Source organism: Rhea americana, unplaced genomic scaffold, assembly GCF_003343005.1.
Source record: "Rhea americana isolate MKP2758 unplaced genomic scaffold, rheAme1 scaffold_139, whole genome shotgun sequence".
Lineage (NCBI taxonomy): Eukaryota > Metazoa > Chordata > Aves > Rheiformes > Rheidae > Rhea > Rhea americana.
Window position 1 is genome coordinate 489,121 of NW_028185472.1, and position 14,673 is coordinate 503,793.

The window sequence follows — 14,673 nt, forward strand, 5'->3', positions numbered from 1 at the left end:
TCTGGAGATGACATCCAGAATGAGCTGTTCCTTCTCTTTTCCAGGGGTGGAGGTGAGGCTGGCGGGCCTGTAGTGGCCTGGGTCCTCCTCCTTGCCCTTTTCGAAGGCTGGCATGATACTGACTTTCTTCCAGTCCTCAGGCACCTCTCTAGTTCTCCATGACCTTTCAAAGGTGATGGAGAGCAGTCTGGCAACAACATCTACCAGCTCCCTCAGCACTTGTGGGTGCATCCCATCAGGGCTCAAGATGTTCAGATGTAGAAATAACAGGTAACCAGTCAAGCCATGTATGCCCACTGTGTTTAGATTCCTGAACGATTAAGCTCCTGTTCCTCATGCAATCAGTCTTTAAACCAGAAAATAGCATAATAATTTGTCCCTACCATGCGGAGAAATGTGAATGTAAATCCGTCATGTGTCTTTACAGTATTTTTGGAGTTTTCGTATATTTATATTAGGAACAGTATTGTAGATGGTGTTTGGTCCTACTCAGTCTAGTGTGCAAGTATTTGTTTTTGTAGTGGTTTGTAATATGTTATGTTGCATATACTTGAAAGACTTTCTTTTTTTTCCCTTTATGTAGACGTTAATGATTCGAGACTGGTGGATGTGTATGATCATCAGTGTAATGTTTGAATTTCTGGAATACAGTCTGGAACATCAGCTTCCAAATTTCAGTGAATGTTGGTGGGATCACGTATGTACTGCATGGGACATATTTATGTAAACTGAAGTATATGTTTTAGGGGGAAGGGGGGTAGAAAATAGTAAAAAAAAAAATGAATTACGAGATGTGCATGTGGCCAAAAATATGTATGTGACCACTGCAGCTCAGGCACATTGACACTTTGCCATTTGAACTGGTACTATGTTTGTCATTGTGTATGTATAAGCTTGTGGTTTGTTAAATTTCTCTGTGGAATGTCAACTTTGTTGCACACAGTTAAATATTTGTTCTGATTCATTCCACACCAGAGGGAGAAGCTGAAGGTTTACACTGAACACTTGCGTGTATTTGATGATAGTACAAACCACAAAATTTGAAGTTAAGAGAAATGTAAAATCTTGTGTATAGAGTTTCAGAGGGTGATTTCTTCTTGACTGTTAAAGAAAACAGGCTCAGTGCGATTTATGTTGAGTTTTTCCTTTTACTCTTTTCTGAAAATAGTAAATATTATTACTTTTAGAAGTTTTAGTGTGGTTTATAAAAGCTTTTTGAAATGATAAATATTTGTGTTAGGGAAAAGCTTGCATGGTCATTGCACTTGATACTCTGTAACTGTACACATTTTAAAATACTACTTGTATATTTCTTCAAGCTAGAGAGATTACTGTGATTTAGTTTGTGGAAAAAACAAGCTATATGGCTTACAATGACTCTTCCCTATATAATGTAAATTGGTTAATTGGAGCAGTCAATATTGTCTGCATTCAAACACTCAGCTTTGGCTCTGATGCTATTTCAGCTTTGTTTCTTTTTAATCCTTCTTACAGTACTATTTTTTTTCCCAAGCTTGTAATTCTTTGCCGCATGGTTATATTCATAGAGGTAAATGCATTTTTAAAAAGAAAGGATCCAGGAAAGATCAGAAGCAGGAAACAATTCTATTTTGCTTTCAAACCTCATAACGAAATTAACACTCTGTGCTCTGATTCTGTGAACGAGGTAGACAGCTTTTTTTTTTTTTTTTAAAAGCTCACGAGTGTCATCTCCAGAATTATTGCTTAGCAGTGAGATAGAGTATGGGGAGAAATCACTTGTTTAGTTTCCACACCTTGAGCCTAGAGATAAATAGTTTAAGAGGCAGCCTGAAGTGAAAAGAGCATATTAAGTTATGGAACACGGTAAAATCCAGTCCACTGGAACATGTTAAGACTTCTTTGGTGTGCTTCTAATACTAGCTCATCTAACCAAGTGGAGATGAGCTGATAGTAAATAGTGAAGGCCTGTTCCATAGCAGAATGAATCTGGCAAAGGAGGATTTACACTCATCATCTGTGGGATAATTTTGCTTTATTTGAGTAGACTTAGACAGTTGAGATTCTTTCTCCAAACTGTTTACACAGCAATACTGTGGGAATACTCACTTCTTGTCTCCAAAAGTGTGTCTGCAAGTATATGTATCTACAGTAACTTCTATTTACAGAGTTTAGTTTTTGTTGTCCATCACCAGTTTCTTTCTTTTCCCTTTCAGTGGATAATGGATGTAATCTTATGTAATGGATTAGGAATTTATTGTGGGATGAAGACTCTGTCTTGGCTTTCTTTGAAAACATACAAATGGCAAGGACTTTGGAACATTCCTACATACAAGTAAGCTGATGTAGGAATAACTCCACGAGCAGTAGCACAGCCCAGAGTTTGGGGCCTTGCTAAAGATCTCAGCTGTTGAAAGGTTATTCTGTCATGATTAATGTGAATTATGGAATTTGTCTATGTTTAGGTCACTGAAATATCTGATAACTTATTACTGCATGGAAGCTTGTTTATATGGATTTTACTTAATTTAGAAATGGAATTGTTACAAATATACCCTTCTGTTACCAAAGTGGTCTGATGTCTAGGAATGAGGGCACCTTGTGGAAATGAAATCATTGTTAATGCAAGTGCACCAGCACAAGACTCTTCATTCACAGCAAGGAAGTTTTCAGTCCTTTTTGCAAGTGACAAGTTCACCAGGAATCAGAACTTCAGTGTAATTGGGACATTGAAACTCACATTTGAACAGATCCCTTACAGTCTTCTACCAGTAATGATCTAGCATTTTTGGGAGCTTGTCCTTGCTTAGCAAAGCAGAGTTGAGGAACTGCTTACTACAATGACTGTAACATCTAAAATTTAAAATGATAGGTCAAATACAGGCTGCTTTTTAAGAGAATACTCACTCAAAATGGCTCTAATTAAGTAGTGGGGGTTTTTTATAGAGTAAATGGAGGCATTTTGCAAGTAGATTGGTGTCTGAAATGAAATGTTAGTAGATGTCTCTTTTCTGTTATTTCTTAAAGTTGTAAGAATGTGCTCTGATTCTCTTTCAGAGGTAAAATGAAGAGAATTGTCTTCCAGTTCACCCCATATAGCTGGGTCAAATTTGAGTGGAAGCCAGCATCCAGCTTACGCAGATGGCTAGCAGTTTGTGGCATAATCTTCGTAGTAAGGAAACTTTTCACTCTATTGATCATTTGGTTTAACCTTTTGTAACACTTGAGCAAATATACAGATGGTAACTTAGGCCAAAACTCTGGCCTGGTGATACTTTTTCAGTTGTGGCTGGAAGAGGTCACTTCCGTGTCCTACTGAAAAGGTGTCTATTTTCTTATCTCTGGTACAATTTACAGATTCATTACATAAATAATTGTTCTTGCTTGCTGAACAACTGGCAAATTGACAATGCAAGCAATTTAAAATATTATCTACACATAATTTGGAAAATAATTGCTGTTACAAAAAATGTTGGCTTTGGTTGAAAGGGGTTTGTTTCTCTCCAGCCCTAAGCGGATAAATATCATGTTACGGTTAGAGAGGAGTCTAACCAAAGCCTCAGGCTTCTGTGTGTTAGCTCTAGACCGTATGGGTCCTGGAGGACGCAGTTTTGCCTCGAGTAATATTTTAATACAGGCTTAAATTGTTCCATTGTTCTGGATGGGCTTTTGGGAGGTTTCTTTTGGTTTTGTTTTTTATGTTATGCTGGACATGACTGGAGTACTGATGGCATCCAGCTTGATGGGTTCAGGTAAACTAGCTTCCTCTATTTAAACAGAAGAGAAGGTGAGCTTCTGCAGTAGTCGCAAAAAATTGACAGTCTACCTGGTTAATTTAGCCAGCTAAGTGGCTAAATCTATATTATGGGAATGCATCATCTTCAGTTCCTAACTTCCATTTTCAGTCTGTGACATGACACTGATATGGAGGATAAAGCAGTTGTGTGTTAAGCAGTTTTTCTTGGATAAGGTAGCCTGGCTGGCTTAGATAAGAAGGCCTGGCTTTCTTGTTAGGGAACTTGGGCCTTCATAGTATCTGAGAGATGTCACTTGACTCTGTTTTGAGCAACCTGAACTTAATTTAATTTAGCAACTTTGAAATTTTACTAAAAAGCATTTTAATGCTTTTGTTGTTTATGAAGACAATGATCATTAGCCAGTTTCTGTGTTACTGATATGGTACAGGATGTAACAGCTCTGTGCATTTTGTAACTGTTACTACAACAGTACATTTAATCATCTTGAAATATGTGGAATATGGAATGCAGTGGTGGTTTATTTTGGGATCTTTCCAGTGAAGTTCCCTATTACAGTTTGCTGAGCAGGATGCATTAGTCAGCTTGGCAAGCCACCACCTCCTCTTTCTCATAACAACATTGCTCTTTATGCCGATGTCACACTGCAGACCTGAGTGTGCTTCAAGAACAATGTATTGTCTGTAGCTAGCTAAGCAACTTGTGCAGTGCCAGCAATGAGTGCCAGGCAGTTTGCAAATGCGGTCAATTAAACGCAAGTTCAAATCACTCAATATCTGTTATGTGGAACTTTTGCCAAGTTCGTGTAACAGAACAGACTTACTAACTCTCCCATAGTTTATGGGAGAGGTAAAGTAAGTGTGCCAGTATATATACTTAAAAAAAAAAAAAAAAAAGACATGTTTATCTGAATGCTTACTTTCCATACTTTAAATTCAGCTTATTGCTCTCTGAAAGACATTAGTTTTTAGCTGATGGAGCAGATTCTGGAATGTAAAGGTTCCACTGAATTTATATTAGTTTTGGGAAAAATTATAGTGTATCATTTAGGAAAGTGCAGCTTGCAGCTGACTTCCAGTTTATAAACAGCATTCTTCTGAACTAAACAGTACTTAATGCGTTTTGTTATAATTCCTTGTGAAGCAAGAAATTTGTGTCTACCTGTTCACTTAATCGCATTGCCAGGGCTGCTCCCTCTGAGAGCGTTTTCCTGTAAATATATAATCAATGCTTCAAAGTTGGTCTTGGCAGTGATGTCATGTCTGCATAACTTTTTTGAACACAAAGAGGGGAGGGTTGCATTGCTTATATCTCTTGTTATTTTGAGTTCCATCAATCAGATTTTAAATTATAGTGAAAGGACAAGTTGTTTTAAAGATTCGTTATCAGTTGTTCTGGAGCTACTTCAAACTCAGAATAAATTTGCTGGGAACTGTGCTATGCACAAGCATTTACTTCTTTTTTTTCCACTTGTGTTTATTGCTTTCAGACATCCTCCAAAACATGCAAAAATAAAAAAAAMCCTGTTCTTACTCACTTTTGCAACAGTTAACGGTGGGCTCGCTGCTACTGAGTAGCATGTTGTGGAGACAGTGAAATGGTGTGTGTTGGGGGGGAGTCATGCAGAAAGAGAAGGAGGTTCCAGACTTCATTCAATGAAGTCCTCTAAGTTTAATTAAAATGTCCTTTTTCTCAGTTTTTATTGGCAGAGCTGAACACATTTTACTTGAAGTTTGTCCTTTGGATGCCACCAGAACACTACTTGGTCCTGTTGCGACTTGTCTTTTTTGTCAATGTGGGAGGTGTGGCTATGAGGGAGATCTACGACTTCATGGATGACCCGTAAGCCAGTCCTCTTGTGTATATACCATATCAAGCTTCACTTGCTTTATTTTGAATTTGCTCCAGTTTGCTCTAGCTTGTTGGCATCCATCTCAGAGCAATCTTTTTCAGCTTGTTGGGGACAAAAAAGGCCCAAAGCATCTGCTTTGTTTTCTTTTGTTTTGAAGGCAAAATTCTGACTATCTGGTTAGGGAACAGTTGTTGTTAAGGGCATTCTATGTGCACTGTTTTTAACTTCAGTTTGTCATAAATAAAATGATCGCTCTGTTGAGAATGTAATGTGTAAATTAGCTGGAGTGCTATTGGCTTGTGGGCAGAGGAGTACTGAACTCCACTTTCAGAATGGTAGCCAGGAACTACCGTCCTTAGATGTTCCTTCTAAGGACAACAGGGCCCAAGCTAAATATCTTTTCTTAAAGGTGCTTCTTCTTAAGCAGTCTTCCAACTGGTCTCAGGTCCTCTGGAGCTCTCGTGGCACCCTCTTGCAGATCAGAGGACCCTTTAGCGAAGTGTATTGAAGGGAAAGTGCACTCACACACAACAGTGCATGTACTTCAGACTGTTCCTACTTAAGCATCATATTTGTCCTTGCTGCTTTTGTTTCTGCAGACCATGTAAGAACTGAGAATGCTTTGTTCTCAAAATCACATTTTCTTTTAAGTTTTAGTAGTAATGTCACAAACTGCCTGAACCCACATCTTAAGTCTAAGACAACATCTGGCTTCAAGGGTTGTTCATTGTCTGTCGCTGACCAACACAAAAAGTGTCTGTGTTCAGAATTTAGGGTTCCAACATTCTCTGAAGATCAGTTTTCCTTGCAAGGCTTTGACTCCTAGAGCTGGGAAGAAGGGCCAGCCCACATTGCTTAGTCGGATTTCAGGACATTCAGCAGTAGCAGGCTGCCCCCTGCCTTTGGTGTCGGACCTGCTGGTTTGGGACGAACCTCCAACTCAAAGGTAAGAAGAGGTCTCTACCTCTTGCTGGTGAGCCCCTCTCCTTGGAAACACTCCTCATCTTCCGGTCCGTGTGTTTGGGTTGGAAAAACAACTCCTTTGCCCTCTGTTCAACCACATGGCATCACACTGAGATTTAGAAGAATCATCGCCAATGCCTCATTGCTGGTTCAGTCTGTTACTATTCTTTCAAAGAGCTGGAGAATTTCAACCAGCAAGGACAAAAATATTCTCTAACGTTGTCTTCATCGTTGCCACCGCCACCTACCTTTTCGTTGCCTTGGTAGGTAAGGTGACTATCCCCCTTGCTTCTGAGGTCTGTTTGATGCACCGCAGGCCTGACGTCATCAGACTCTTCTTGAAAAATGGTAAATCCTAGCATCTGGTCTCATCTAATATCTGCTCTGCAAAGGCTTTTACAACTGAACTTTTACAACTTTCCTTCGTACCTTTCATGTCGTCCAGGCAGAGATAATCTGCCCCTGTTTTACCAACTTAACTGGATGTGTTTTTGCTTGCACATCATTTTGAGTCAAAAATGTGGTGGATTTTTCTTGTGTTGTAGGGAGAAGCTGTTGTGGAGGAGCCAGCTGTACTAGAAGCTCCCAGCCAACAGCACACAGAAAACTCTTCTGACATTTTCTTTTTGGAAACTCACTCAACTTCTTAATGGACAGAGGTTGAAATTTTCCACTGACCTTCCGTGTCAGAATCATGGCACATTGCCTTGTCCATTAATGACTGGATTGTCTGAGGCGGACAAACTGATTACATCTCTTCAGCTAACCTTGCAATATTTACTATGGAATGTAATGAAGCTCAAATGCAAAAGCTCATTTTTATTTTGTTTAATTTTTTTTCTTTCATCCTCATTCATGTTTCTTAGTGTCTGCAGACAGTTCTAGGATGGTGTTTGCAGGAGCTTTTATCTGAGCATGGTGACAAAGTGTCTAGAACTGAAGTACAGCAAGATAGGGGTGATTCTTGAAGCTGCGGTCCAGCCCATATACCATGTCTCCTATTGCAGATAACATACTGCCTCTGAGTTCTTGAAGACTGGGTACATGAAACATCCCCTGCCAGATAAGTCTCACTGTAAAAGTCTGTAGCATCTGCAGTTAATCTCTCCATATCTTTCTGATTTCTAGTGTTCAGATTTCTTTGAAGGAACCTACATTAAGGCCTTGAATTTTAAATTCAAACTTCAAATAGAAAATTATTTCTCTTTTAAAATCTTTCATGAGTTCTTTCATTTTTCTGTGGCAGCCCTCAGGATCTGCACAGTTCTTCTGTTGAGTTACATTAGATTCTTTTGTTGCTGTGTTCACATAAGCTAGTGAAATAAAATGATGGCAAATGAAGATCAGCAAGGCAGACAGCTGACCTAGTCATCTGAACAGCCTGAGTTCACAGTGAGGATTTGCCATTTTCTGTTTCTCTCCATCCATTTGTTAAAGCTAGTTTTTGCCCATTTAATCACCATACCAGGTGGCCCACTTTGGAACAGTGTTTAAAGTCCTTTCATCTGAGTTGGTCTAGGCACGATACTTTTTTTATGGAATTAGATTCATCACATATGTATCAGCAGTAATGCTCTTTTGGTTTACTGCATCATTTTTTTCCCAGTGTATTTGGACAGTTCTGTGTAGTTTGAACTTAAGCGTTGGTGTGAAATATGGCTCTTAGCCTCATGTTGAAGAAAATGTGTGCTGTGTGCTTGACTTACCATGACTCTCCAGTATTGAAATATTTGATCTCTGTTGGCCAGAGACTGTAGGGAGTTTTTACCTCCCTAAAGGCTTCTGCTTCAAGAGTAGTTCTACTGTAATCTGGGAGCACTGAGGAACTGCTGTTCATTCCCTGCTATTCCTACTTGCAGCTTTCCTGTTAGTTATCTGCTGTATCACAGGAGAGGGAAGAGAAGCTCTATTGCTCTTTATGCTTTGATGCCTTTCTAGACACTGAGAATCCAAGAGATTTGGTAAAGTGGACATGCCTGAGCCAYGGGGAAATACCTGCTGAAGGAAGCATGCTTTCCCCCGCTCAGCTGGTGGCATCAGAGGAGTAAAGAGGAAGAGAAGGTGTGAGAAAATGTTCAGTCACAGCTATCTTTGCCCCAGCACTCGTAGAGGTGCCTGGGGCTCAATTTTAACTTAAGTGAACTGGGCAGTATACCTGCTGGAGGTAACAAGGTGTAGGGCAGTCTTGCTCCTCTGCCCAGCAGAGGGAAGCATTAGCTGAGCAACCACTCTCTGATCCCAATCAGGGATTTGTTAGGTGGCTTCTCTTTTTCTCTCTCTCTTTTTTTTTTCCTTCCCCTCCCCCCCCTCCCCGCAAAGCACAGCAAAACCAGACAAAAAATTATAGCCCAAAGAGGTTACAGGGCCACTGAATATCCGGACATTCATTAAGTCAGTTTTAGCCAGACACGAGGCTACAGATCATGACATTCATAGGCCAGACTAGACTTTCCAATCACTGCCATGCCTTAGGTATTACTGCAGAGGTCATCTTAACATGTTCATCCCTCTCTCCTGAGCCCGTTACAGGTTTCCATTACAACACTTCATTCCTACCACAGGAGTGCTGCTATTTTATACTGAGTTCCTCCTTGATGTGTTTCACTCTGCATCTAATGCTGCAGTGGGAATAGAGTAACACAGTAAACTAGACAAAGGAGAAAGGAGCTGGCAGAGAACATACTTTTGAATACACTACTTTTAAGCAAGAGGACAAGGGCCTTCCACAGAACAGATGCTTCCTGTGAAGAAAGATTATAGCTACTCTGGTAAAAGCAAACACAAATAAAACAAAGGCAGAAGAAGGAGTAATAACAGCCAAAATAACTAACTGCCTTTAAGATTAGTCAGTGGTGCTTCTAGTTGGATAGTTTTATTTCAGGAGGCTTCTTCAGAGAAGTAGTAACACTCTATGAGTTAGGGGCTAATTAAAGAGCTCCCAGGAAGGTGGGACAGAGGAAGGAAACAGCACTGAAATGCTTCTTTCTATGGCTTTTAAGTAAAAGATAGTATCCAAAAGCTGTTGAGAAAAGATGCCTATGCTTGCAGATGGTGGCTGTGGTAGCAAGGGTATTGCTTTTCTAAAGCAGGAACTCTGTCTTCCTTGATTCAAATGAGTTGGATTTCAGGAAACCTGTTATTAAATCATATATTTTAAAAAGGAAAAAAAACACACAACTTATAGCATATTTCTCTTGGCTCTTCCCACTAATGGGAATAAAATTCCATTTTTAGGTTCCACTGATTGGTGGTGAAAGAAGAAAAGGTTAGTCTTCCAAATAGGGAGAGGTCTACTTGACTCTTTGCTGGTAGACAGTACATCCATATGCACCAGTGGTGCTACAGGGAGCAGGATTTCTGGTGCAATGCAAGGCTTCAGAAAGATCTTGTGTTGTCCAAATAGAACCCCATTTGATAACTGACTTATGAATTAGCTACTTTRTCAGGTCAATAAGCTATAAAAATATCAAACCTAGTAGTGACTTGAGCAGACACAACCACAAAGTGGACAACCTAACTGGTTTAGATGAAGCAATTTACCCAAGTTTCTAGCAGTAACCTATTGACTCCAAGGGTAATGAGGTTTTCTTGAAGGTAGCCTCTATATATATATATATATATATATATATATATATATGTATAAAAAATATATATACACACACACACACTTTTATATATTATAATATATAATTCCTATATATATTATATTAAAATATATAAGTATATATCATATATAAGTGTGTGTGTGTGTGTATATATATATATATATATATAAAAATATATAATCTCTCCCACAGGTGACCTAATCATTCCTCCTGTAAGTAGGTCCTCTGAATAGACATCTTTTCTATTGCAGTTTAATTTTTAGAGTTACTGATTGGTGAGCACTGTACTAGATTTCTACAAAACAGTATAGCTTCTCATTTGCTTGCCTGGTACTGCTTAAAAACTAACCCTTGTGATTAAATATTAAGCATGTTTTTGCCCAGAGGTAGTATTGTCCTAGAAACACCTTCCTTGCATACTCCAGTGTCTTATCTGTTTCTTATTAATCATTATCCCTTTAAAAATGCCTTTGGAGATCATTAATGAGAACTCATTGAATAGCTTTTTTGGAAGTGAGTATGTTTCAGAATGTAGCTATTAAGCATTAAAGACAGTTTCAGCTGTATGCCTTGGTGTTTGCAGAGGAAATCTAGTAGAGCTCACGTCTCATACCTTACCTCAAGCTGGTCAGATAATTGGTTTATGTGGATTTACCATTCCACTGAAAAGATGAGTACTTTGCTACATTACATAGTGATGAATTTTAACTTTTGAAGTGTTTTCAGAGCCTCTGAGGGGAGACAAAGTAATATCAGCATGAAAGTCCTCAGCCTGCCTAGGCTTAGGACATGTGTAATCCAAACTAGACTTTCAGTATTATGCAAAACTGAATGAAATTATTACCCTGTCTGTCTTTTTATGAATGTTTTTCTGAATGCTTACTCTTCTAGTTATAGCTTCATTTTTATCTATGTATTTTGCAGGAAGTTCCATAAGAAGCTGGGTCAGCAGGCTTGGCTGGTTGCTGCTATTACTGCCACAGAGTTTCTGATTGTCGTGAAGTACGATCCCTATACTCTCACACTTTCTCTTCCATTCTACATTACCCAGTGCTGGATCTTGGGGATCATACTTGTGCTTACCTGGACAGCCTGGCGTTTCTTCATTCGGTAAGAAGTGTTTGAGGCAATGTAATGTGCTAAATTCAGGTTTAACCTGGGTCCCATGGGCAAGTTTTTCTGGGTATCTGTCCAACAGTGTGTCTTCAAACTTATTCTATCATGTGCATTTGGTGTCTCTTGAAGGTAGATTGCAACTCTCTGTACTTTTGGATAGCTAGAGCTACAGGGTTTTTGTCTAAGAAGTATTCAATAGAAGGGAGTTTTTTCCTTGTGTGATCTGGGCAGTTTTCTTACAGTCTTTCTGGATCGAACCTGTGGATCTTTGTCGGACTGCTTATGTTACTGCTGCTGTAAAAGCAGGTGAACAGTTAAAAGTACCTGACTGCATCTGGCTTTCCGGGATTAATGAAGATGGCAGCTAGGATCAGCATTTTATTTTTCTTGTGCTATAATTCAGACAAAATTAAGATACTTCACTACAAGAACATTTTGCTGCATTGCAACTGTCCAGTCTCTCATAATGTCAATAGTAAGCGAGCCAAGTTAAACACATTTGGTTTGGATGCTGCTCTAGCATGTGCTATCCATGCAAGTAAATGAAAAGCAACAGGATGTGACTGGAAGAATTAGAGTAATCTACAGAGTAAGTCCCATACGATGGCAAGAGCTGCTCTTGTTGAGCGTGCTTCTGAAATGTGTTATGCYTCTGAAAATGATGATAAAAACCAGAGAATGCAAATGCAAATTTCAAGTGAATCTATGCCATTAGCAATTTTAGAAACTTAGAGCCAGAAGACTGAAATGAATTAAATTATCTCAAGGCCGCTTACATCCAGAACAAAATGTCTTTATTATTTTTATTGGATGTTTAAATAATATGCTTGTTCACATCACTAGCATAAATCTGTTTTTATTTTTAGTGACATCACCTTGCGGTATAAGGAGATAAGACGACAAAAGCAAGAGCACAAATATGAAAGAGACAAATGCTTGAGCAATGGTGATGGACGTTCTTCAATACTGGATGAACAAAATGGGAACAAACTAAGGGAAAGGAAACTTTGAGCAACAGACAGAGGGCTAAAAGGAACTCATAGTACTCAAGTTAACCTGGCGGACAGTTTCAACCTTATCCTACCTAATTTCTAATTTTAATTGTTAGTTTTCCAACATATGAAAATCCTCTTGGGGAAAAGATGTCACTTTGACATAACGCTCCTTCTCCTCATATACAGCTAGTCAGAGTTGGAGAATGTCTGTATAGAGGGAAGTCAGAACCAACACCATTTGAACAAGAAGGGATCTTCATTCAAGCATGTTGCGTGTCCTGCTTGCAAAACAAGGTTTGGAGAGAAGGGGCTTTAAAACAAAGTGCAAAGGGAATCTTGTTGATCTGTTTCCAGTAAACTGTGAGATTTCAATTTTGACATTTGGGCATTAAGAAGACTTGTTTTGGAGAATACAGATATGTGTCACAAGAATTGGATTTTGCATTTCTCCTGAAATTACCTTGAGCTGTGGAGTAATATTATGTAGTATTTTCAGCCACCAGTTAACAGAACTGCAGCAAGATAAACATAGATATGTGACTGAAGCTTGTGAACAAGTTGCGTAACTTGCACAGAATATAATACAGTACACTACTGTTACAGCCCCTGTAATGCTGGGGTGATTGCCTTTCTCTAAACTGACTTTCAGCATCCTGGAATAGCTTATGATAGTTTTAGGTTATATCACAGACCTTGGGAGGCAGAAGACTTGTTGTTAGCTTTTTTAATTATTTTTATTATTATTATTATTATTATTATTATTGGTCATCTCTCAAATGGAAGGGAAGGTTAAATGAGAAAGCTCAACCTGCCTTTCATTGGCTTCATGGAGTAAAATATGCTACAAGCAGAAAACTGGGAGTTACTCCATCAGTCTTAAGTTATTTGCCTTATTCTCAACTATTTTTCTTAGCTTATCAAGAGGGTTTTCATTCTTGGTATCTGCTGTATGAGGCGTGTCAGGTTATACCATCCTTCAGAACTGCTCCATTCCTCCTAAAGGTAACTCCAGACTGAGCAGCCTCCTGAGGCAAACTGGAAAAGGCGTTCTCTGCAGTCACGCACAAAATAGCCATTAACAAACTGCCGTCACTGCCAAAAGAACAAACTAAGAGAAAGCGCATAGCTCTTTCCTGAGGAACGTACAGCAGTGGGGGGTCTGCAGGGCAGGCTAGACAGCATTTCTGCTGGTGACTCAGCATCTAGGAAAAGTAACTAGAAACCTGGGCTTCATTTTCCAGGTCATTATTCCAAAATATAAGTGCTGCACTAAGCATCAATTTAGGGGTTGCATCAACTACACCTGCTCTAAGCCTTTGGATTGGCTTCCAAGACACTGACAGAACTGTAACCATATCACTTCTTAAATACAATAATCTAATCTGGCTATTGAAGGATATTTTATGCTATTTTTCAGGGAAGGGTTTATTCAGAAAAGAAGTGATATAAACAACATCAGTAAAAGCTAAAATTTCAAGAGCTTGACCTCAGAATTTTTAAGCGGCAGGAGACTTGCAGAACTACTGACTTTAGCAAACATCTGTATTTCTGGCCTGTTTTGATCTTCTACTTGAATGACAACCAAAATCTGCATTTCTCCCATGCTTACAAAATGACCCAAATACTTTCTACCCCTAAACAATGGGCACTTAGCAGTAGGGCAGACTTTAATTGGGCAGTTCAATTGCATCTAAAGAGCTCAACAAATGAAGCAAAGTTTGTGGGCCGTGGGGGCTGCTTCTGTTGCTTAGTAGATTGAGAGGAGGATGACCGATATGAGAGGTAGCATCAGGCTTCTTTCTCGAGTATGTACAATGTACTGTGGATAGTCACTCAATGGCTGCTCTTAAACTGTAGTATTTTGCTGCTCTAAGATAGTGAAGAATGTATGGCTGTGTAACTAGATGCTGACAAGTTTGAAAATGGGCAGACAATGCTGAGTTGAGCAAGTATTTATTTCTATGCCTTTCTACCCAGAGTCGTTCTAGTTCCGGTTTTACAGCAGTCTCATGAACTGTTAACTGACTGTTTGGTAGCTAGTACCAGTGTCTTGTGCTTGTGTAGTCCCAGTTGACTCAGGTCAGTGTATTYTCATTCTGTCTGTGCTAATTAACCCTGTGGGTCCCCTTTCTGACCTCTTTGAAATACAACCTTCTGGGTCTGTTTCATGATTCAGGTGGTAACAGGCACACTTGGGGAGTATTTGTCATGGTACCCCCAAGACCCATTTATGTACATTTGAAACAACCGAAGAATACCTGTTCCTTGATAACAATTCTGGAATTTTGACCTAATACATGAACACTAACTTGTGTCTGTCTACATTCATCTAAACAGCTTTTATGGTTAGTCTGGACAACTGAACCGATGTAATAAAGCAATGTTTGCTGGTGTGTTCTTTGGTACAA

At 39.2% G+C, this 14,673-nt stretch overlaps 1 protein-coding gene across 1 annotated transcript in view; it reads left to right on the top strand.

The window, feature by feature from the left end:
• Positions 1–14,673, top strand: part of PTDSS2 (phosphatidylserine synthase 2) — a 46,804-nt gene extending 32,131 nt beyond the window's left edge. Inside the window, exons 8-13 of the mRNA XM_085298375.1 lie at positions 584–697; positions 2,196–2,314; positions 3,037–3,151; positions 5,431–5,576; positions 11,079–11,264; positions 12,137–14,673. Coding sequence (XP_085154501.1) covers positions 584–697; positions 2,196–2,314; positions 3,037–3,151; positions 5,431–5,576; positions 11,079–11,264; positions 12,137–12,281 — 825 coding nt within the window. The 3' untranslated portion in view covers positions 12,282–14,673. The remainder of the gene's footprint in view (positions 1–583; positions 698–2,195; positions 2,315–3,036; positions 3,152–5,430; positions 5,577–11,078; positions 11,265–12,136) is intronic.